This window comes from Gymnoscopelus microlampas (assembly GCF_963454915.1).
Source record: "Gymnoscopelus microlampas genome assembly, chromosome: 16".
Classification (NCBI taxonomy): domain Eukaryota; kingdom Metazoa; phylum Chordata; class Actinopteri; order Myctophiformes; family Myctophidae; genus Gymnoscopelus; species Gymnoscopelus microlampas.
Window position 1 is genome coordinate 3,995,319 of NC_139953.1, and position 25,983 is coordinate 4,021,301.

Consider the following 25,983-nt stretch of genomic DNA (forward strand, 5'->3'; position numbering starts at 1 on the left):
TTTGTTATGTTGCTTCTATAATCTTATCTTTTGAGTTTGACAGGATACAATGATAATGAGGTTAAGCTTTAAACTGAAGGTATTTTCATGCATGTACTGTTTAGAAATCTCATCACTATTTGTAGAGTTTAACATTATGTGCAATAAAGTAGTTATATTTGCTATTGTATCGCATACAGTGTCCTTTACATGTCATGACCTCCGCATGTCTGTGACAAATCAGCATAACCAAAGTCTCCATCTCTTATGCACTTACAAGCCCATTAATGGTAATCAAAACTGTATTTTTCTAAACACAGAGAGATAAATTTGTGTGTGTTTTTCTGTTTAGTTTTTTGTTTAGTTTAGTTTTAGCATTTACTTTTGATACTTAAAGGTAGAGTAAGTGATATATTTTTTTTAACGGTTAAAGCACTATATTCTGATAGTAATCATTACTATAGAGTGTTTGTTCAGTAACTCCCTGTCTCTCCAGCTCTTTAATAAACAGAAAATACATTTTCAGGTTAGGTTTTGTACTTGACTTCCTACAAGCTGGAACTGCTAGATCTGTGGTTCTCACTCATTTTAAAATTGAGGCCCCGCAAATTAATAAGTATAGTATTAGGCCGCAAACCCCAATCTGGAAAGATTTGGTTGCAGGGACCCCCATTAGTGAAGACGTCTGTTATAAAAAAAGGAGAACAAATCCAGATTTGTATATATATATATATATATATATATATATTTTTTTTTTACAAAAATAGCTGATCTACAATGTGTCACGATACAAAGCATTGTGAGCTTGTAGATCTATTTGAAAAGCTGAAGTATAAAATAGAGTTAAAGTGGTTCAACTGATTTTGATGTTATATAAACTAATTTTGCTGGGAACCTCTTGGAACCCTTCAAGGACCCCTGGGGGTCCCCGCACCACACTTTGAGAACCAGTGTGCTAAACTGATGGGCCCACCTCGCAGAATATACTATACTCAAATAATTACTGGAGGTAACAGGAGTTCACTGTTCCACCAGAAGGTGGCAGTATCTAACAGCCCAACGGGTGTACATGAATTTACATGCCAGCATGGAAATGCATGGCACCTGCGCACGCATGCACACACGCACGCACTCACTCACGCACACATGCAGGCACATTCCAGAATGATAGACTTCACTGACTCTGAAAGCTCCCTGAGGGCACGTGTTTAGTTTTCATGTCTTCTGCACAGTCCTACTAGCAATGCTACTTGTGGAATCTGAAAAAAATGGGAAACTTTCAACAACAAATCAACAACAACACACACACACACAGCAGCATAAAATATCCGGGGACGATTGGGGATCCTTGAGGGGGTTCTATAGAGGGTCTAGGGGGGTCCCCGGCTAAACGATTGACAGTTAGGAAGAAAATGGACCCTTACGGGTCTGTAACTCTGTGAGTGTACTAATGGAACCAAATAAATATGGATTATATTTGTACACTGTCTGAGTCAAATTAACACTTTTTAATTTTACAGAGTAGTTTGGGGTCCCAGAGATAAAATAAATAAATAATAAACGTATCAAATGGGGGTCCTGCCTCTTGATACGATTCCACAGGTGGAGGTTCAAGTCCAGCTCCAGACAGGAAGTGTCTGAGATCTGAGGAGAACCTTTGAGTATTGCATCTCTGGCATGATCATCTTGAGGCAGACCTGGCTGGACGACCCATGGCTGACGTTGCCCTGCCGTTTGATGCAGTTGCAGCCATTACTATTCAAACTGCCTATAACCCATAATATGTTAAAATAAAGATTGTCCCTGAAGCAAACTGTCTAAATGTAAAGCTTAATGAGTCATATGCCTTGATTCCAGGACCATAATGGTGCCTTATTTCGTAATATTGCAGGCTGTTCTTTCAAACGTTTCTACAAGTGAAATAACTACATGACTTAGAAAAAACACTAAATAGCCATCTTATAGCGATTTCACACTATGGTCCCGGGTGCGCACTCGAGACCGCTTGGCAGGTTTCGCGCTAGTGTGAATGTTGCGCATCGTTCCCCGAAACGGATCGCCGTTCCGTTCCCGAAACCACCTCGGGAGGTAGTCTCGGGTGCGATTCTTGCGTCCTCGGTTACGGTACACTGCAATGTGAAAGCAAGCGTATCGTTTGACGGAAGTGGCCCGCTATTTGTAATAGGTGACGGTATATAAACTCGCCAAAAACAGTCAACAAAAACACGTCGCAGATCAATCCACAGGGGTTCAACCATGGCCGGATCCCGCGGGTTAATTTAATCATTAAATTATAAAATGAACCCGCGGGATGATGCGCTAAAACCCGCAATATTTATATATAAAACATTTTCATTTATTTATATAAAACATTACATACAGAAATAGAATGAGAGCGCGAGATAGAAAGAGAGGCCGTGTCATGGCCATATAATGACAGCAACAATATATATATATATATATATATATATATATATATATATATATATATATATATATATATATATATATATATATATATATATATATATATATATATATATATATATATATATATATATATATATATATATAATATAGTATATCTTGTGGAGTTTCAGCTACTATGCATCCCAGAAATATATAGCTTATAAGGCTTTGTAATTTGAAATTTGTAAGTAAATATGGTAACTCATTTAGATGTAGGCCTACGTAGGTTTATGGTTTCCCAAGGACATGATGCCATTTCTCTTTCATAACAGATACATACATGTGCCAGATAATCCCCACACAAAGAGAGTAAAAAAAGAAAAGACGTTACTTTATTTAGTAAGACATGAGAAACAGTAGGCTACATGGAAGTACAATTCACAATACAAGGTTTCAGTCATTCAGTCCGACTTCACTGTATAGGCTAGTTGCCTTTTCATAAATGATATATTTTTGTACTTAAGCTGTCGTGAAAGTTTATAATATTTAGAGAAATGTAAAGTTTCAAATACAAAAGTAGTAGTAGTTGTGAAGGTTAGCAAACTGGACATTTAGACTGAATGTTTCCTGTATCCTCATCTTGCGCTAATGCACACAAGTGTTTCACCAGGTTTTATTTGTGTTGTTTCTCATAAGCGTGCATCCGTTGTCTGTCAACAACACAGCAGTCTGTGCCTTGACTTCTGTGCGCTCAGTGCGCTCCTGACTCTCTCCCCAGCGGCAACCCTATATTTATGCGCGACCAGCACAAACATTGTCGCATAGTTGATGACGTCTGTGTCCACTGGCGAAGCACTATGTGCATGCCGCCACCTATAGGATCGGGGGTATATATGCAAGTGTATTCGGGCGCGTTAGAGCCTTGGCCAGTGTGAATGCTGGCCAGCAAGCGCACTCGGGAACGGAGGAGGAACGCTTCGCTTCAAACGCACCCAATGTGAAACCGCTATTAGGCAAACACTTTCACATTCTGACAATTTACCATAGCCAGTGCGAGTAATCACAGGTTCTTTAGAAGGGGGTAACTTTCCCAGGAAGTATAGCCAAGAAGCTTGCCTCGCTACTGTCTACCTAAGCAGGCTGGATCATTAGTTCTAATCATGATGCTAATGGTTCTCAATAACCAAAACTATACAATGAGGATACAACCAATCATTGTGAATACTTTTCTTATGTATTTGGCATACACAACACCTTAGAAATAAGCAATCATATTTAATTATTCTAATTATTATGCGCACCCTGGACATGCTTGGGGAAATCCTTCTCTGACCACTGACAGGCCCCAGATCATACAATACCTTATGCAACTATTGTTGTCATAATGGAGAGGTATATTTTCAAGTGAAAAAACATTGCCAGAGGTTAATGTAGAAATGGAATAGTGTTTTCAGCTAAAATATAGTTGTTGTTTTTTTGAAAAATAGTTTTTCAACTCTTGTTAATATGGAGTTCGAGTATGGAGACATACAGTAGTGTTGCTATTAGCCATAGTGTGAGATTTAACCTGTTGTATATGATAACTTTGCAACTTTGTGTATAAATGTTGGTAAAAGTAATGCACAGAGAGAAGAAATATCTCCCTGAGATCCAGCCAGGTCTGCCTCAAGATGATCATGCCAGAGATGCAATACAAAGGTACAAAGGTTCTCCTCAGATCTCAGACACTTCCTGTCTGGAGCTGGACTTGAACCCCCACCTGTGGAATCCTGAGTCCCTGAGCATGTGCAGGTATGCAAAAAAAAAGTAGGCTAGTTTGATAAAACACAACTGATGTTATAAAGCATAAAAAGTGACTTAAAACATGCAAGATATTACTTAAAAGTGAATAATCCTTCAAACTCTGGGGGTCTGTGGAGGTAAGAGTTGTTACTGTTAAACTAACTAAAGCTACAATTTGTGTGAACCTGATAATAATTATGTAAAGTGTTAACCATATTAGATACAAAAATTAGTCACCATACAACCCATATTTACATCATAAAACTGTACTACAGTTTAAAATAACCTGAAACATTGTAATCTTATATTCTTAAAAAGGAAGGGTTATCATTCACTCATAGCATAATGCTACAGAAATCCCCAGTTGTGTGAGTCATTGAGTTAAGATTCTGTATTCCTTCAAAGTAATGTAGACTAGAGAAACAAAAACGGTCTCTGCTCATATGCATTGTTGTATAAGATTAGCAATGTCTGTTACTAAGGTCCATCTTGTGGAACCTTGTGAATGGCCTAGGTGTTACGATTTGATGGTGTGGCGTGCCATTAGCATCCTTTGAAAATAAATAAATAGGAAAAAAATGTTTTGGTAAAAATCTACACCCACGGGCTACAGTTAAAACAATTGCAGTGAACCGTGATGCATTGTGAGATTGTAGATCTGCTATTTTTATATATATTTTTTTAAGTGTGTCTGTAACACATTTTCTTTATAACCATTATCACATAGTTTTCAAAAGCTTCCAAAGCTTGTTAAAGGATGGACTGTGAGACTGTGTGTAATATTACATTAGGGCATTTTAACCATTGACACAATTTTTGTTTTGTTTTAAGCTACTCTTACTTGCTACTCACACAACGGGTGCCAGCGTTTTATTAAAACAGATTACTTTGAGTGCCAGATATCTCACCGTTTGTAACGCTGTGCTGTTTATAGCTGTGGACTCCACTGCGAGCACCCACACGCAAACAATGGATGCGTGTACGGCGATCGATGGTCCTGGCTAACGCCTGGAAGAATAACATCTCTCACGCGAGTCGCCATTACGGAGTAATCGCCCATCGAAAAATGGCTTGTTTTCCCCACGGTAAAAAGTTAAGGAGATACGGAGGTTTTTATCAAGAAGATAGAACGGGAGCGGACGGGGAGCCATGTTTTTTGGCACGGTGTTCCATCTGTCCCTTCCTTCTCAGAGTCACTGTGGGTGATTCCAGAGCTGTGCTAGCCCCATCACTTGTGGGAAAAAAAAAAAAAAAAAAAAAATGATAATACGTTTCTTACCGTGTTCGGCACCCAAGCGCTACTCTCTGAAAACACGTTTTTTACCATGTTTGGCACCTGATGTGTTAATGGCTAGACTTATTTACTGAACAATTGTATTACAAACAGTCACATTTTTAAACTTAGACCAATTTGAAACATGGTGTTGGTATAGAACATGTTTTAAACTACACGTGTGGGTTTATAAAATGTGTCCAGTCATGTCAAATAAAGCATGCAAACACTGTGCATTTATATAAATTGTACAATGTGAACTTATTGAACACCTCCTGAATCAATGTAAATGCCCTTTTTCAACAGAAACAGAAATTACCATATGAATAGATGACCTTTGACCCCATAATACAAATGCCCCTATATAACAACTCTGATTCTCTACAGACTAGTATTAGACCCCACTGACAGTAATAATCAGTAAAGCTTCTGGGAATGTGTGAAGATCAACAACAACATTATTATTAACATGTTAGTGTTTCTGCTACATTGTTGTGAAGCTGAATGGAATGAATGTTTAAACTGAAGCTTCCTGATGGAGAGGAGGTTCACTTTATCCTGAACTTAACAAGTTCAACACGTTTAACTATATGAACCCTATTCTCTTTATGTCATAATAGGTGAACATTCAGTGCAAATAGCTGATCTACAAGTAGTTAACAACACATCGCAATCCTGTGTTGTGAGCTTGTAGATCAGCTCTTTTCTGAAGAGTTAATATGTCTTTACTGTGTGATTTTATTGATTGACAAAGTGACATTATAGTATTGACAGTATGCACCTTGTGCAATATTGTCCAATGGGGTGTTTAAGATGTGCAACACTTTTCTTATTAACTGTATTGTCAACTGTCCATTAACTCTTGATACTTTTTTTAATGTTATTTTAGGCAGTCTATTTGTTAGAGCAGGGGTCTTCAACGTTTTCAGGCCAAGGAACCCTTGGCTGAGAGAGAGATGAAGCGGGGACCCCCAACTACATGTTGTATAAAAATCATGTTGCATGTTAAACATTTTCATAGATAGCTTCATACAGTACTATTCATAGACGTGTATGTGTATTTTCAGACAGTTAACCACGTAAACCTTCAATACTTAGAAACCTTGTACTTAGTCTTCTCTTTTTTCCCCCTACCCCACACTTCTTTGCTGAAAATAGCCGATCTACAAGCTCACAAGGCCTCGCAGTGCTATTTTCGGCTAATGTTCCCCTCAATGTAAAAAGAAAAAAATCCTATCTCACAAAGATTTGGCGGCCCCCCTGTAGTAACTCTGAGGACCCCCTAGGGGTCCCGGACCCCCTGTTGAAGACCCCTGTGTTGGAGTATGTTAATACATAACTCAGGGGTTCAAAAACTTTTCAGGCCTGCGACCCCCCAAAATATTCATATTTGAACTGGGGACCCCCCACCCCGACAAGCTCTTGGAATCGTAGACATTACCTTTAGTTTGATTCGGTTAGATATTGTGCACTGCGAGGCGTTGTGAGCTTGTAGATCAGCTATTTCCACAATGTTTGCCTCCCTCTTTCTTACGTAATATTTGGCAATTTGGCCAATTTGGTATTCAATATTTTAGAAATGTGGCGATACGCTATACGCTTATACTGTAAATTGGTTTGTTTACTGCTGAGTGGGAAAACAATGTTGCACATTAAGTTAATCCTCTGGGGACCACCCAGAATAATTTGGGGACCCCCCTGGGCCAGTTTGGGAACCACTGATGTAACTAACACAACTGCCACTGGTCTACCTGCTCTTCTATTGAGGCATTTAGACACTGGTGTTAAGTAGGACTATTACTGGTTGCTGGATGTACTGCATACTGTTGTAGCTCAACAGAGAACATTTCAGCACCCATTATGACATGAAAGTAATGGATTGCAGCTTTAATGATTATGCATCCACAAATATTGTCTTCCCCTCAACTTTTCAATACTACATTAACATTATAGTACAGTCAAAAATGGAGGTTCCGTGACCATCCTTTGGCAAGTAAGGTTTGACGATTGATTTGACCTCTATGGACCCTTTAGAAAAGATTTAGCCCCCAGGTCCCTCCCAAAAATCCTGGCATTTTTTGCTAGACAGCCAAATTCAAAATGGCGCCCGGCGCCATCTCTAAAAATTAACTTTTGATCTGAATGACCTAGAATCATGTATGAAGGCACTTTTCCATACAAGTCAACCATGAGGATTCCAAATCTGACACAATTTTAATTGTAAGACCTTGTTTTGACTCCGAAATTCAAGATGGCCGACATCCAGTAGAGTAAAAACTTATACCCAGGGGGCAAAGGGGGGTATGCTGCATTTGCCCTGCCATAAAAGGTTGGCCACCAGAAATAATATCTATGACCCAGTAGGATCACAACCTATATGGACAACCCGGTCACCTTGCTGCTGGAAATCCAATATGGCCGCCTCAATATTATCAGAAAGTAGCTTTGGCAATAACTTTTGAACCAGATGGGCTAGAAATAAAAACTTGGTGTCTATTTCATGGTTTCAGAGCATGAGAAACTCAATGGAATACTTATCTTTATGATTGGGTGTGTCTGGACCTTTCATTTGCATATTTCCAAGATGGACACCACGCGAAAATGAGTTTTACTATGACTTTTACAGTGACAGCTGACTGTTATGGCAACAAGTCTGCTTTTTAAGCAATATGAACACATTTGGTCAGTTTGAGCTTTAATTTATATGTTGTCAATATGGCAGACCCACACCATGAGTCTGGTCAGAGTCGTGTAATCCGGGACACAGAGATGGTAGTCAAGGTCATGGCAGCAGTGGAGACTAACCCATGATCAACATATCTACAGGACAGTGTGCTGATTCCACAGTCAAGGACGACTTTATGAGTGTGAAAGAACTGGGAGGCACTGAAGGCACTGTGTGAGTCACTGTCCAGTGAACAGAAGAAGACAAGCATAATGAAGCTTAACACTTTCTACACTCAAAACACATCATCTAAAATATCTAAGGGGAAAACCTCAGCACCTGGCAAGAGCAATGAAATTACTGCCCTCCTGCGCATGACCCAAATCATAGCCAGTGGTGGAGAACTCAACCTTGTCTTTATAGGCAACCACGAGTGCAGTGACTTCCCCCCTTCCCTCTTCCAGGAAGATGGCAGGATGAGAACAGGTACCAAGGCAAGCCTTGTTAAGGTCCTGAAAGAGGAGACCAAAGTTGCATGCATCCCTGACCTGCCTACAGAAGACATAAAAACAGCAGTAGTTATTGATGCCATGTATGCCATGCGCCATTGGTCGTTCCTGAAAGGTGAAGCATTTGGAACAATCGCTGAACGATACCAACGTCTGCTGTTGAATGATGTGCCTGCTGGCACAGAGATCATTCACTTCTGTTTTGACCGGTACAGTGGACCTAGTCTTAAGACAGCTGAGCAAGAACACAGATATGCTTGACCAAAACCTGCCAAAGAATATGAAGTCAGTATGCATTACACAGCTCCAGATCCTCAGGAGTTTTTTGCTGTGTCAGCTAACAAGGCAAACCTATTGAGTTTCCTCTGTGACGAATGGTGTGAAAATGAGAAACTTAAGGCGGCCCTTGGTCCAACACATCTTTACCTGGGTGGGGGGGTTAAAGAAGAGACAAGGAGTGTGGTGATCAATGAGGGGTCTATTGAAGATGTCCCTGCACTAGAATCCACACAACAGGAGGCTGATACAAGAATAATACTCCACACCCTGTACAGCGTCCAGAATGACAAAGTTGACAGAGTTCTCATCCATGCCAATGACACAGACAACATCATCATGTGCCTTTACTATGCAGCAACCCATCTCAGATGCCTTCCAGAGCTGTGGGTGAGAACAGAGCAAAATTCATACCTTCCTCTCCATCAAATGGTATCAGCACTGGGGCTCGCACAGTGTCGTGCCCTGCCCTTTATCCATAGTTTAAGTGGCAGAGATACTGTACCACCAGCTATCCCTTCTTCACTGGGAAGAAGGCATGGTTCAAGGCCATCATGCGTCTGGATCTCTGCACTTGAGGAGTTTGGTGAAAACTCTTATGATTCCCTCTCAGATGACGTCCATAAATCCGGCACGAGACCTCACAATTGCTGTATATACATCCAAAGAGGACCACCAGGAGGATTTTGACCTGAGTAAGCTTAGAGTGTACAAGTTCCTCAATAATAGATCAACCCTCTTAAAGCTGCTGCCCCCGACAGAGAATGCCTTTGACCTGCACCTGAGAAGAGCTGTCTCTCAGTGCTAGCAATGCAGTCCCCCTTGCATCTACCGAGCCAGCCTGGCCTGTGTCAATGAACAAGGCAATATCATGCAGCTGTATCAAAGGCTGCCAAAAAAAAACTGTTCCCGTGCAAAGAAGGCAATTCCATGCTACTTAGGATGCCGTTGCCAGGGACTGGAGACACGATGCAGCAGGATCAGTGCAACACATGACAACAGTGACAGTGAATAGCATTGTACCATAGTATCATTGGCTTTAGAAGCAGGCAAGACAGCACCATAGAGGTCAAAATTAACCTTTTGTAGGCAACCTCAATTCCGCCTTTACTCTATTTGTCACTAAGTAGTCTATCTTTTGTTATGTTACTTGAATGCATACCACTATGTTAATTTGTATAGCCCTAAAGTTGAAGTTTATGGCAAGTCTTGGAGTGTGCATGTGTCGGTTTATATTGTATTTAGTTTATTAAAATGATACATAAGATACGTTGTGGGCTTTTTCTCCGATTTTCTCTGCAATCATCCCCACAACTATAGATCTATAAATCAATAAATCTGAGGGGAAATGTAATACCATACATTATTTATGACTGCAGCCATATTGACAACATATAAATTAAAGCTCAAACTGACCAAATGTGTTCATATTGCTTAAAAAGCAGACTTTTTGCTGTAAAAGTCATAGTAAAACTCATTTTCGAGTGGCGTCCATCTTGGAAATATGCAAATGAAAGGTCCAGACACACCCAATCATAAAGATAAGTATTCCATTGAGTTTCTCATGCTCTGAAACCATGAAATAGACACCAAGTTTTTATTTCTAGCCCATCTGGTTCAAAAGTTATTGCCAAAGCTATTTTCTGATAATATTGAGGCGGCCATATTGGATTTCCAGCAGCAAGGTGACCGGGTTGTCCATATAGGTTGTGATTCTACTGGGTCATAGATATTATTTCTGGTGGCCAACCTTTTATGGCAGGACAAATGCAGCATACCCCCCTTTGCCCCCTGGGTATAAGTTTTTACTCTACTGGATGTCGGCCATCTTGAATTTCGGAGTCAAAACAAGGTCTTACAATTAAAATTGTGTCAGATTTGGAATCCTCATGGTTGACTTGTATGGAAAAGTGCCTTCATACATGATTCTAGGTCATTCAGATCAAAAGTTAATTTTTAGAGATGGCGCCGGGCGCCATTTTGAATTTGGCTGTCTAGCAAAAAATGCCAGGATTTTTGGGAGGGACCTGGGGGCTAAATCTTTTCTAAAGGGTCCATAGAGGTCAAATCAATCGTCAAACCTTACTTGCCAAAGGATGGTCACGGAACCTCCATTTTTGACTCTACTATTATGCAGAGAAGAGACATCTTTGTCAATTATACAAACGGTTTATTTGAAGATAATTCCATGTAAATGACAACACAATAGTAAAAATCAACTTCTTGTAGATATCTACTGTGTAAATGGACAAACACAAAACGGAGAAGTTAGGGAAAGCAATACATGTTTTAAATTGAATTTATTTCATCCATAATTTGTACTGTAAATCAAAAAGTCAATAATTGATTCTCCATTTGTATTTCAATTAAATGTTTCAGTTCAACTTAAGGAAATATTACAACTTGACACAAAGCTCCAATCATTATTTCAAGCAAAAATAAACAGCAAATGACACAGGCTATATCGATATATGAATATAGTGTCACTCTTTTTTTCACTCTCCTTTGAAAAAAATAAGAAAAAACTGAAATATGTTGCTTACATCATCTTGTTAGAAACATAGAAAATGAAAATAAACACTTAGGATAATAATAACTACAGGACCATTGGAAATACATATTTCATTGCACCTTTTGTCTATTCTGGGTACAAGTTATATTGTGTTGAACTGTGTTTAACCAAAATCAATCAATCAATCAATGGTGAAAAAAGTATGCTGTTGTATGTCACAACAGTTGCTTTAAAAAATCCAATATTGTATCAGGCAGTCCAGGCACTTTAATTAATTGAAATTAATATTCCAGTAATAACTGGAACACTGTCACCCACATTAACTTAAATCATACAGTGTGCCATTCCTGCACTACAGTTTCTCCAAGCTTGCAATGGCTTCTTCCTTTGAATGGTGTCTCCATCCTCCAGGAATATCTCCTCTGCCCTCAAATCTTTTGCCATAATGACCTTCCAGTTGCTTTTGAAAGTGACATACAAACCAAGTCCAGTATGTCAGTTTTGATTCATCAGGGGTAATTCTCCAGTCAGCATACTTTTTTCGATACTCACTGTATGGAAGGGTCTCCTCTGAACTTGTAGGGTGGAAACATGCATCACTTGCAACCAGCGTTGTGCAGAAATCAATGACAAATTCCTTTGTGCCTCTATAAATGCCTCCAGATACTGCTCTAGGGCGATGCAAAGGGACACTGTGATCGTCAGGACTGTGATGCTCCATGGTGTTGTTACAAATTGCGCTACAGAAAGGACACCGTTCCCAGCAACACTTGCATAGTTTGTCGATAACAATTTTATCGATCTTCAACCGGACATCCTCCTGGTTGGTTGGGAGGCCGTTCAAATCTGCCTCCATGGACTCAAGGTGTTTCTTAATCTCCTCTTTAAGAAAGTCAAAGTTGTCTATGTCATTAAAATGATCATAGCAGTTGGTGGCAACGCATAGGTCATCTTTTAACAGACTAGAAAACTCCTTCAACCACATGCTGGTGTCTCCACGATGAGTTTTGACCTTTTCTGTTGCCTCATGCACCGCTTGATTCAGACGCCTGACTATATCCTCCACATTGTTCTTCATGATACCGAGTATCTTGTTCTGATTGGTGGATAGGCCTATGTATTTCTTGACATCTTTTTTTATGAATTGCTCTACTTGATTCTTTGGATGTCTGATATAATTCATGTAACTGTTAAAGTCCTCTTCCACTGCCAGTGATTCTAAAACATGTTTCTCCAAGTTCACCCTATTCCCACTGAAGGGAGGGTGACTACATTGCATCTCTCCAGCCAAGCCAATGGCAGTCTTGTCATAGATGGCCTGAACTGCAGACACCTTCAGTTTGCTACAAAGTAGTTCACCAAGCACAGCGGCAGAGGAGTTACCTTTACAAAAGCTACTGAATACATCATAGAATTGTCCCTTTTGGTTTTCCAAATACGTACGTGCATCATTGTTCTTCTGGAATTCATAGTGAGACTTTTGAAAACAATCCTTTGCAATTGTACAGGTATTAAGTAGTATATCAACTTTAAACTCCTTCTTGAGAGTGTATGCCATTTTCTTTGATTCAATTTCTTTTTCAAAATCCTTCACTAGTTTTTCCACATTTTTTGCTACTTCATGCATGTAACCAGTATGGTAGCCTTCTGTCTTAACAGGTTTCTTCTTAATTAAGGCATCGGTTTGTTTCTCGACGTTGGCAATGAGGGTTCTTATCTGATCGTCATAATTAGTTGTTGAACTAAACCCAAAGCTAAAGTGTTTAACCTTTACAGCTATATAATCAGAATAAGTCCCTCTCTTAAACATGTCTTTGTACAAACTGCGTCCTTTGCGTTCCTTTAGGAGAGACCACTCAATGCGCATATCCTGAAGTATAGAATCCACATCATTTTGAATGTTGATCTCCTTTATGCCAGGAACACCTGCAGTGAGCTCAGTAACCCAACTTTTCCAAAGAGTGTTGAACTGCTTTTCCAGTTCCTTTCCATCCTTTGCCTTGTCCTTTAGCTTGCTGGCAAGCTCTTTGCTCTTCTGTAGAAGCTCGTTCTCATAAACTGTCTTCTTATCATCCATCTTTTTGCGAGCATTCCTCTGCTGAATAATATCCCCTAGCTTTCGTTTGGCTCCTCTCACCTCTTCATCACGGAAATCCTTAATTTTGGTTTCAAATTTTGCTTTCCACTGAACCAGTACGTCTTTATCTTTATCTTCATCAAAGTATTCTTTCACTGCTTTTTCCACTTTTTCCCAAGTCTTGTTAATGTCTTTGATAAGATCACTGTCCTCAATCTCATCAAGTCTTCCATTTTCAATTCTGTTGTGAAGTTGGTTTTCAATTGTCAGCATTTCTTGCCTTAGAGCCCAGGTCCATTTTGCATACTCTTCTTCAAGTTTTCTGTAGAATGAAATTTCCTGTGTGTTTTTGAAACTGAAAACAAAGTTTTCATTCAGTAGGGCATTCCAAAGGTCTTTAATGGTGCTGTTGAATTCTGAAATTGACATTCCTTTAGACTGTGATGCTTTTGAGAGTATCAGGTTCTTCAGCTCTTGGATGTTTTCACTATAACCTGGGTTTGGAGGGGCCATGGGTGGATTGCCTTCCCAAAGCTGGGAAATGTATTTCACATCTTTTTCTACATCAAATGCAATGACATCACTGAAGAACTCAGCATCAACCTCTTCCTCTTTGGCAGCTAACATGGTCATCTTATCAAGATTTTCTTGTAGTCGTCTCTTTCCCACCTTGTTTTTTTCACCAGCTTCAATAGCTGCAACATTCTGGTGAACAAACACACAACTTGGAGACAGGTTAACCTTCTTCATTCTCATGAAGGCCTGAACAGCAATGTGAAGAATATCTTGCATCTCAGCTGGATTCTCTCCAAAGATGTTGATCAAGGTCATGTTTCCTAGGCCAATGACAAATGTTGCCAATTCATTGTCATGGTGATAAGTGTCTTGCCCTGCCAGCTCAGGAGCACGCAGTCCTTCAGTGTCCACAACCAGGACATAGTCAAACTTCAAGTCTTTCTGGATGTTCTCTGACACTTCCACTAGCTGCATAAAGGCCCCTCTAGTGCACCTGCCAGCACTTACTGCGAACTGCAATCCAAACATTGCATTCAGCATTGTAGATTTGCCACTACTCTGAATTCCTAAAACTGATAAAACAAAAACTCTCTTCTCGTCTCCAATCGTTTTTTTCACCTCATCTAGAACACTAGTGATCCATGTTAAAGGCACGTGAGCTGCATCCCCATCCATCAGCTCCATTGGGTTGCCTGCTATCATAAGCTCTGCAGCCAGCTTAGGGTAATGAGACCAGTTCCCTCTCTTTATGGTAGAGGCATGGGCTTCATAGAGTTGTCCTGTTTCTCTCCAGATGTGCTCAATTCCAACAGTTGATGACTGCAGTTCATCTGAAATGTCCTTCAACTCATTTTGCTTCTTCTTCAGCATATCAGAGTTGTCATGATTCCTTTTCAAAGCCAAGACCTCAGACCACTTAGCATCATATGCCTGGTTGACTTTAGAAAGTTTATCTGTGAAACAGTCATCCAGACAGAATACAATCCATTTTAGGAAGTAGCGTTTTTCATTCTCAACCAAAGACTGCAGGTTTTCAATAAACATCTGCATCAGCTTACTGGGTGGTTTATCACATTGTTCCTGTCTTATCCGCATCAATTTATTTTCTTTTTCACTTTTGTCCTTCTCAAGGTCTCCTTTGAGGCGGGAGAGGCTTTTGTTTATTTTGCACCACTCATGCCACAACTGGCCATGGCATGGTAGAAATGTGCCTTTGATCTCTGAAAGCTCCTTTCCTTTGAGCAGATCCAGAATCTGATGAGCAGCAGATTTCCCTTTTTGGCATGCAGGGTCTTTTTCGTCTATTTCAATTCCAGGGACATTTCCCATGCTCTCAAGTTTGAAGGATGTTTTTGTTGTTGACAAAATGTTTCTAATTACTCTAGTCATTTCTTCAGCCACATTTGCCTGATTTCTATCCTTCACACCCATTATAAACTTCCCTGGTTGGATCTCCTTGGCAACAAAGTCATTATCAGCAAGGAGACAAATGAGAGGTTTTGGACCCTTAACAAGGTCTTCCACCATTTTATCTCTTCTCAGAGTAGGTAAAAGAACAACATTGACTGAAGCCTTATCAATCAGTATTTCACGCTGTTTATCATGTTTTAGAGCATCTCCATGAAGATTACAGAAGGCAACACAGTCAGAGAAAGCCTCATCTGGTTTTCCAGCAGGACAGTACCAGGCAATCTCTGCCATACCATCTATCAGGCAGTGAGATTTGGTGGCACCTGGACAATTCCTATGAAAGAACGTGCTGTGGCGGTTGCTGATTAAGGTATTCATCAGCTGGGATTTAGACAATGACACTGAACCAAAGCGTAAAAATGACACCATAGGTGTCTCAGCTTGGCAAATTGGAAAATTCTTACTTGTGATGGAACCTGACTTATCAGTTTCCTTCCAAGTTTTTCTTATTTGCCTAAATGTCCACAACGGGCACTGGATATCCATTGTGACTGGGTCAGGCACAAGCAAAGGTAAGGCATACTGACACTGTGATAGTTTGGTAATCATGTTCTGCCTGAGAAAGCTATCTGAGCAGTGAAACACAGCCATCTGAATATCCATTGGATGGATATGACACTGTTTCATGCTCTGATCATTGGTCCTGTTAACAATATCAAAGAAACTTTCTTCTGTGGAAGCCTTGTCAGAATCTTCAGTGCCTTTTAAAGTGTCTTCTACTGTTACTGGAATGTACCTGGCTCTGTGGTCTAGCATCAACAACTTCTGAAGGAAAGCATGAACTAAATCTTTCTCAGTTATCTCATTGGGCTTCTTTATGAAAGAGCCTATTTCCAGAATGTCAGCAGTTGTCAACTTATCTAGGTAGTTGTCTTTAAGGTGAAGTCTGCAAAGCAGTTCATTAAATTCTCTTGAACGTTCGACTTCTGGGCTGATCTTTTCAGAAATGTTCACATATTGCTGTCCGTGTCCGACCTTTAAAATGAGCAAAACAGAAAAAAAAAGTACGTCAATAAAATCTGATATGGAGCAGAAAGCCCTGAAGGTCTTGTGACACCAAATACAGTTAGTTATCTTACCTCAGCCGTGTTCTTGATGCTAACTTCATCGGAGGAACCTATTTGTATAAACAAATACAGGTTAAACCATTACAGTAAACTCAATGCTGTGCTGTTTAAGTATAATTAGTAATAACAAATATTTCCCTGAAAGTGTAATAAACTTTGAGGTGTTCAGTCACAAGTTTACTGGTTTTAATAACCTTTCAGTATGTTCACTTGTGAGAATGTGTTCTATGTTCATAACTTCATCTCTGAGCTTCCAGCATCAACAGCTTTGAGGTATAATAATACTATAATAATAACTAAAAAAAGTGCTCCTCGGAGCACAGGTCTCCGCCAGGTCAGGTAGGTTATTGTGGCCTCCTGGTGGCGCTATAATAGGCCAATGTGAAAAGGGTGGCATTTCTTCCTTGGCCTAGCCCTAGTGGGAATGTGCGTGCATTCATGATTTGAGGCATTTTGTTGCAAAACTGTGTTTTGCTAAATTAAACCTGCTGGTGGCGCTATAACAGGGTAAGGTGAAAAGGGTGGCATTTCTTCCTCGGCCTATTGGGAATGTGCGTGCAAATTTTCAATAAAAAAAGCATGCTGCGTTCATTCAAAGCATGATTTGAGACATTTTGTTCAAAATGGACCAATCCTGCAAACTTTGGAAGCCAACCTTAGCCAATCAGGATGGAATATGACATATCAGACAGATCCGTCTTGATCACATGACTATAGAGATACTGTGTACCGATTTGCGTGATGTTTGGATACAATCTGTTAGAGTAATATCCAAAAATGGGTTTTGCACAAATCGGCCTCCTGGTGGCGCTATAACAGGCCCATGTGAAACATTTGGGGCAGAGGTTCTGAATTTGCACCCAGGGAGTGTGTGTGCACAGTTTCGCAGCGACCGGGCCAACGGTGCCGGAGATTAGCCGCTCGCAGACAGATGGGACACACGGACGGACGGACGGACGGACAGGGGGTAAAACATACTCTCTCGCCATGCCTTTCGGCCTGGCGGAGACAATAATAATAATAACATGAATGCCCATTCTTATGAATGCCAGCCAGTGGATACTGGCTGTAACTTTAGTTGTAAGCCCCTTTACTGTGTTGCATTATTATATTTGCATTGTTGCTTGCAGTCATATAATTGCTTGGAATGATTTAAGCCATTGTATATATTGTGAGTGAAGCTGTTGTTGGTCTATGAAACTGTATAGCACTGTATAGACTGTGTTGTATAGGCATGGACTGCAGCCTTTGAGCAATAGGTGTAAGATGGACTCGATATGATACACAGTTTCCAAGCTCAAATGATTAAGATTGGGTTTAATCATGGCTTGGATGTGTGGTGCGTGCATGTCCGTGCACGCACACAGGGGTGGGGGGTCGGGGGGTGTTAATCCAGCCCTGTGTAGAAGGTTTTTTGCAGATAGAAAAACGGTTAAGTTGTTTGGCATGAGGAGACACATTGATATTGAAGTTTCATGGTATAGCTCAAACAGGGTATGAGTTATACCTGTTCAAAGTTTGCATTTTCAATTGAGTACTAATAGCGGCACCCTTTGGCCAATGGTAGTGGGTTTTGTGTCTTCGCCATTTGACATAGCCCTCTACCATATTGCAGAGTTTCGTTAAAAAAACGACTGCATGGTTAGGCAAATACTAAAACGGCGGAAGAATATATGAACCAACAAAAACAATATGGGACCACGGCACTACGTGCTTGGCCCCCATATGATAATGATACCTCATCAAGCATTGAACTATTGAAGGACAATAAAAAGCTCACCTCTTTGTGGATCCTTCAAGATGCCACCACCATCCTGTTGAACACAGTCATGTTATTTAATTTCAACAACATGCACAGTATGGTATTGTACAGTATGAGCTCTATTGCACAACATTATATCTATGTCATTATGCGTGTAGGGGCTCCAAACCCACATGACACTCGCACTCCTGGCCTTCCGCTTCCACCTATAGGGGGTTGTCACCATCATTATAGCTGATGATTAGTAGTCATTCAAATAATTGCGAGAACACATAATCACATTTACTTTTTGAGCTTTGTAACAAAACAGGTCCGCCCGGCGTAAAGCTCCTGGCGCTGGACCTCCAGGTGTTCCATGGTGGGCATGAGAGCCAGGCCCTCGGCCGTGCGCCACAGGAGGGTTACGCCACACAGGTCGATCAGCGAGCCGTCCACCAGTTCCTGAGACTCACTGTCCACCTGGACAGAGAACATAAGATTTGGTTGATGTTTTTGTAGACAAGAATGCAAATATGTATGATGAACATAGATTTGAACATGATTTGTCCAAAGGATAAAACTAAACAGAAGAAGCTTGAGAGCTTATTTCCATTTTGTGGTACTTTGAGTGCTTGTGCAAATGTGTTTGGGGGAGGGTAAAGACATACATAGAAATACAAATAAATCAATCAATCAAGAATAAATACATTCATACAATTCAATGTCTACAATACAACTAAAATGGCAAAACCCAATGGGTATATGGGTTACAACTCAATAAATGGATGGTTAGGCCTAGCTGATATTAACCCCATGAACCCGAGCATTCCTATTCTGGGAATGGTCATAATAGGCCAACATTCGATCAAATAGGCCAAAGGATTTGGTGTAGAGGAAAAAGGGAGGGACAAAAGTATAGACCCCTGGAGGACCCCAGTCAATTAAGTGTAGGGTTTAAATTAAACCAACATGCAAATATCAAGACCCCCTGATCTGACCCCCTGACCCCAACACAAACTAAAATAGGAAATAAATGCTAAATATTTACACTACTCTACATCGAAAAGCTTATTTTCATGCCAATATATCTGTTGAAATGTCCCAATAATAATAATAATATGGCACACAACACCCACCAAGCAACACGCTTGGCTTGTTTTAATTTCAAATCAGCGATGCAGAGCAACACTTTTATTATTATGTGATCTTCTACCAGGGTCATGTGAGTATTTATGTATGAGAATAAAGTCTGCACACTGGGTCATGCTCCAAAGCTAACTTTATTGCGAACCTTATTCTCTTTGGATTCTGAACTCAGCCCAGCACCTGGTTATTACTAGTGAGTGGATGTGTGTGCTTTATTGTTTGCTTCTTTATTTATATATTGCAAAAAGGGAGGCATGTGGTGCACTAAATCGTCAGAACGGAAGTTTGTGTGACCCTCTGATTTCTGTAGCGTATTTCACACTTTGATTTTGCACAATGACGTGCACTGCCAACTATTCTAGATTTATTTTGTTTTGATCATTTGTCTGTGCACGTGTAATGTTTGTTTTGAACATGTATATAGTAATATATACTGTATATAGTCCTCACCATCTTCCCCCGTTGCCGATCCCAGGAGGTCTTCCGGAGGGTGAAGGCGTTGCCGCACACCGAGATCTCCCTCCACAGGCCGGGCTTGGAGTCCTGAGTGAAGCCATGGAGCGGGTGCATCACCAGCACGCCGTTGGTGGCCAGTCCGTCCATCTGTCCATCAGGCGTCTTCCATTTAACTGCGTTCTCCTGCAGGGGGAGGAAGGTGGTGAAAGAATCCTCAGATGTTTTACCAAAGTAAAAGCAGCAGTGCCACAAAATACTATGTTACAACAAGTAAAAGTACTGTATTTAAATTTTTACTTTTAGTACAAAAGCATCGGCATTAAAATACGTGTACTTATAGTAAGGAGAAGTACCAAACTTTTTTCAAAAGTAGCAGATCTAAAAGCTCACAACACATCACATTGCAACGCGCTGTAATTTGCCTATTTTCCAGGTTTTCATTTTGAATGCATTTGTTCATAATGGATGAATCAATATCAAACAAGTTATGATTCCCTGCACAGTCATACAAACACAATTGTGTATGAGACATTTCATCTGACATTTCATGACCTACACCAAGGAAGATGTTCTTGGAGGAGTCGAAGCCGCCGGCATAGATGCGTGCGGCATAGGGCGGGCTCCTCTGGCAGATGATGAGGCATTGTTGTCTGCCCGACACCACAAAGTCAATGGGACTCTCCATGGACCGCCCGATCTGTTAGAAACAAACACACATGGGGTTGCACATTATTTTCGGGTCGTCATTATAGTTACTCATTATAGGAGGGTGGCGATAGCTGAATGGGTATAGAGGCTGCCTTGGAAACAGAAGGTCCCTGGTTTGATTCCTAGAAGGACACTATAACCCTGCTTATCCTCCAATCAGGATAGAAGACAATTCATCAGCTTCAAATGTTCTAGTTCCAAAATTGTTTAGTTGTTTTTACTAAAGAGCTGGAGAGACAGTGTTCTTACTGAACAAACACTCTATAACTATCAGAATATAAAATGTTCAATGATCAATCAATCGATTGTGTTCCACCTGGGATCAGTGGCAACTAACGTACCATACTTTAAGTTCCTATTCATTGATATATGTATAGGTTATATTATTAATACAATCTTAGCGTTTTGGCAATTATTTGGGGGCCCACTAGCAATATCCTCACGGCCAACATGGTTCTGAATCACTGGTTTATATAGTGCAAAGCATAATGTATGCATGTTGGATCCTACAGACCTGAAACATGTCCGTATTGCTGTCAGGACCGTATTCCACCACCACCATGGAGGCTTGGGAGAGAGTGTAGGATATGCTGTGCTGGTCCATGATGCTGATAGCCTATGGAACACAGAGAAGTTCACTGTCAGAGGCAAATATTGTACTTTTACTCCACTACAATTATTTGAAAACTTTAGTTACTAGTTACTTTTCAGATATAAATTATAATATTATAAAACATACATTAACCACTTTAGCTCTATTTTATACATACACTATTTGAAAATAGCCGATCTACAAGCTCACAACGTGTCGCATCGCGACGTGCTGTGAGCTTGTAGATCTGCTATTTTCAAATATTTTAATACTTTTACTTTTGGTACTTTAAGTACATTTTGATACCAATACTTTTGTACGTTTACCCAAGTACATTTTTAATTGTAGGTGGTCACATTGCTACACCTTGTGAGCTTGTAGATTAGCTATTTTCAATATATTTGAAATAGGGCTCTGGTTAATTGAGCAATTGAGTGGAGTGGAGTGAAAAGTACAATATGTATCTTGTAGTGGAGTTAAGTATACACAAATACAAATAAATACTTGAGTAAAGTACAGTACTGCTTTAGTCAATGTACTTTGATACGGCTCCCACTGGAAACCACAAGCTATTTTCAAGTGTAACTTTATCACTTTCCCAGGAGTCCTCGAGGGGGTTCCAGAAATTCTAAATGAACCCTTATGACTCTGAGGGCAATATTTTGTGCGTCTTATTTCCAGGTCTTAGGTGGAAATCAAGTAATAACGCCCCCATCTTATGCACAATCACTATTTTACAAGTCGTGCTGAACACTTAAGACTTATGACTCGTCAGCATATTTAACACCTGGGGGAGTGTTAACTATGTAAGATCTACAAGCTTAAATGAGCTTGTGAGTTTTTTGAATATCTTAAGTATAAAATAGGGCTTTAAGTGTCTAATGACCAATAATGAATGTCCTATAACATGGTGTATGATTCTGAAGTGGCCATTCCGCATTTTGAGACTAAAAAAGTTTTGTTTTGCTGATATAATATGCTAATACTTTTGAACTTTGACTCAAGTAAGAAAGTATGTTTTACACTGTGGTTTTGTTACTTTTACTAAAGTCCCAAATCTGAGTACTTCTTCCACCACTGATTGTACCTTTGCTGCCTCTGGAGTGCAGTCCATGTGTACAGTGCTTGGTTTCACACCGTTGGCCTTGGGTCTCTGGCACAAAGCAAAGTGGCTTTTTGTCCTGGCCTCGTCCCCGTTGGGCAGGAAGCCATCGTACCTGTGAAGAGAAGATGAAACAGTGGTGGGAGCGCTCTGGTTAATAAAGTAAGTTTGTGACAAGTTTAGTTTGGTTTCAAATCTTTGGAACAGCAAGTATGCGTGGGCAGTGTTGTAATATGGAGCTTCATGGCAAAGAGTCATAGGATCAACCTGGCCAGGTCATATGATGTACAGTATATAGATTATATAACACTTTGTGTTTGGCCTGCGAGGTTACGTCTGCCAACATTTCCACAAGTCCCCATTTGTTTATTTTCACTGACAACACTTCTTCTTTGAACTTAGGTGGCACACTTTTTACCAACTAAACTTACCTAGTTTACCTAGTTTACCTAGTTAAACGGGATCCCCCAGGGCTCTATATTAGGTCCAATAGTGTTTCCCTCTACAACAAATATCTTCACCAAATAAATACCTTATCTACAAGCAAGTACAAGATCTTTAAGCAGAGACAGCGGAAGCTATGTCTTGCATTTTTGCACAACCAGAGCTGGCAGTAAACGCAAGCAGAGTTCACTGTTGTTTTACCCACCATGGTGGCTGGTAAACCGACAAGTTAATACTGATCCCTGACTCTTGCCCTTGAACTAGCCATCTGTCTCTACACTACACAATTCCCACTCAAACTACAACATGGTCACTGTCGGGTGGAAACCTGACATGTCCCAAACAATTTTACAAAATAGCGAAAACAACCGATCAACAAATTCACAATGGGTCACATTGTGACACCCTGTGAGCTTGTAGATTGGCTATTTTAACGACAGTAATGAATGTAAAACCTACACACTGCATTTATTTGCTTGAGTAGTCAAATCTGGTCAAAGCAAAACCACTGTCACCTGCAAGGTTCACTTTTTTTTGTTTTCTTCAGAACTTTTAATCTATTTGAAGCCAACAACTGACAAAATAAGAATATTGATAGCTTCATTGATGTAAGGGACGGTTATTATTTTCTTCATTTTTTAAATTTCGTTTTTACTAAAAAAGGAATTGAAATCCCCTCGATTAAGGTGGAATTAGTCACAAATGCCAATCAGTAGTTGAAGGTCAATGTAAGCATTCCAGTAAACCAAAGACAAAAACATATCACTTACAACCCTTAAAAGTCTAACTCTAGACGATGCTGTACAAGAGCCATGTGTGTTTTAGCAAAACCACTGAGCACATTCACACAATGGCCATTTAGCTCTTATTGTACGTCACCAAGTGATGAGTGACCAAATGATGACTGGCATGACCGCAGTGGGAACATGGTCGATAGGCTCTATGCACAGCAACTGTATTGGAAAGACATTGGGCGGCTTTCTTAATTCTTTCATAGGTGGACCAATGATTCTAATGAATGCTCCGTTCCATTTAGTGTAGCACAGATATGTCAAACTTTTTTATTTCAAAATCCCCCCCTAACTTTCAGAGTTGTCAGCACCCTGACACTGGAAGGAATTGGCAGCTGTGCATAGAACTTATTCAATGAATATTAATAAACTAGAGTTTCGGGGGGCTACGCCCCCCTCAACCCCAGCCGCGCACGGGGCCCAGCGTGGGTGCGTGTATATTGGGGTACCCAAATCGCCGGAGTAAAAGTGTCCAAAAGGAAAAAAAAAAAAAAAAAAATTTGGAAAAAATGTTAATAGTGATTGTTACTTTGGTGGTCCGCGGACCCCCTGGTGGTCCGCCGACCCCTGTGAGTGTTGGGACCCCCGGGGACCCCCCTGGAACATGGCGGACCCCTTCGGCAGTTTTTTTTTTTCATGCACGGTTTGCTTGTTTCTGTCGCTTGTTTTTTAAAACCTGGCAGCAAACTTGGCAACCCGACTGACATCACTGACCTATCCTTGGTATTTGTACTTCCGGGTTGCATAATGATGACATCACTGTCGAGTCCTGTGGTGTCATGAACCTAGGCAGGTTTGTTTACCAGATTACCCTGGGCAGCGTGCTGTGCTGTGGCCGACTGGCCGTGGCTGTTTGTTTTTGTGTTTGGGATGAACATGGCACGTGAAGGACGGACATATTGTGATCGAGACATGAGTGAAGTGAAAGTAACGGCCTGGGTGGAACAAAGGAGGTACGTAAGAAGGGGGGGGGGGTTGAAGCAAAGGAGCTGTGTGTGTGGTGTTGTGGAGGACATGGGCAGAGTGCAATGGCGGCCGCTCGTGTTGTTTCGGCGAAACCCGTCGCCGTGCGGTGTCGGTGGTGTGCACGGTAAACGGTACGAAGCTGCCTCCCCTTCCGTTTTGTCCGACATTTGGTGAGTAGAATTAATTATGTTGCGCGGTGGAAAAGGTGTAGTGAGCAATGAGATGTCCCCTACGCGACGCGTAAATTCAGCGCGGCCGCCGTGGCGAGTCAGTTGGCGACATGTGGTCTGGCGGTGCGTTGTTTATTCGATAACAGAGCTGTGGGGTGTCCGCACCGAGGGTGCGGAAGTCGCTCGCCATTTATATAGTTAGATGAACGTTTCATACCCCAGGACAATGAGCTCCCCATATTTGACTGGGCCTTTGATGGAGGCCGGTGAGCAGGACATATTTTCTTGCCACTGCGACATCGGTGCTTCCTTCCGAGGAAGGGTGGTGCAGGGCTCTCCGATAGCGAATCACTCCTCTGTCCCCTGCTTCAAAGTCTAGTGGTTGTTGCTGTCCTTTACGCCACACTTAACCTGCAGACATCACAGGAAAAACACGTGTTAGGTTTAATTCTAAAATGAGGCATTCTCCCTTTAAAGGGGAAGACCACTCATTTTCAACATTGAACTATGTCTTTAATACACCTTAGAGCTGTTGTGTGGAAATAAGAAAAAAGTCCCCCCCCCCTTCTATGTTGCCTAGAAAAGGATAATTGATTGAGGTCATGTGATCAGTGACATACGCACGGTGTACTTTTGGCTCCGCCCCCTCAGCCAAAAGTACTAAGGGGGCGGAGCCAAAAGTACACCGTGCGTATGTCACTGATCACATGACCTCAATCTTTTATCAAAAGTATAACGCTCAAAATATTTCAAAGGTAGCAGATCAACAAGCTCACAATGCGTCACAACGTGAGGTGTTGTGAGCTTGAAGATCTGTAATAATACATCTAAATCTACAAAGTAACTTTTAAATAAAATGTTCAAATAATTGAGTAAAAAGTACAATATTGCCAAACCGGCCTGACACACAAGAGACATGTGGATTGTGTGAGCTAGTATAGCCTATAGACGCACTAGCAACAATGTTTAGTTTGTATTTCAGACAAAAAAATCAGATGCAACGCCTGCAGTGAAGCTCTACATTTACTTACATTAAATAAGTGCTGAAATAAATACAAGTTCACTGAGGTGTGTGTGTGTGTGTGTGTGTGTGTGTGTGTGTGTGTGTGTGTGTGTGTGTGTGTGTGTGTGTGTGTGTCTTACTTACTTGACTTATCTTGAGTAGGATATCCAACAACGGGGTAGAAGAAGAAACTAACAGCTTCTCAAAAGTAAGTTTTGTAGTAATTATATATATATATATATATATATATTGTAGTAACAGCTCATCCGTTCGGTCAAGTCCTCAAGCCGCAATGTCTGAACTGAGGTTCATGAAGTGCTGTTTATATG

General features: G+C 40.7%; 2 protein-coding genes across 2 annotated transcripts; both read right to left on the reverse strand.

Annotated features, from left to right (window-relative positions):
- Positions 1–11,176: 11,176 nt before the first annotated feature.
- On the reverse strand, positions 11,177–16,372 carry LOC311062761 (interferon-induced very large GTPase 1-like). The gene has a single exon (XM_084081980.1). The coding sequence runs from the start codon at positions 16,222–16,224 to the stop codon at positions 11,758–11,760; it is 4,467 nt and encodes a 1,488-aa protein (XP_083938106.1). The 5' UTR covers positions 16,225–16,372; the 3' UTR covers positions 11,177–11,757.
- A 2,207-nt stretch (positions 16,373–18,579) lies between these two features.
- On the reverse strand, positions 18,580–24,951 carry LOC311062762 (E3 ubiquitin-protein ligase pellino homolog 1-like; the record flags this gene model as incomplete). Its single annotated transcript, XM_084081981.1, has 6 exons — positions 18,580–18,756; positions 19,873–20,061; positions 20,435–20,575; positions 21,101–21,202; positions 22,266–22,395; positions 24,869–24,951. 6 exons carry the CDS (start codon positions 24,949–24,951, stop codon positions 18,580–18,582), a joined length of 822 nt encoding a protein of 273 aa, XP_083938107.1.
- Positions 24,952–25,983: the final 1,032 nt, after the last annotated feature.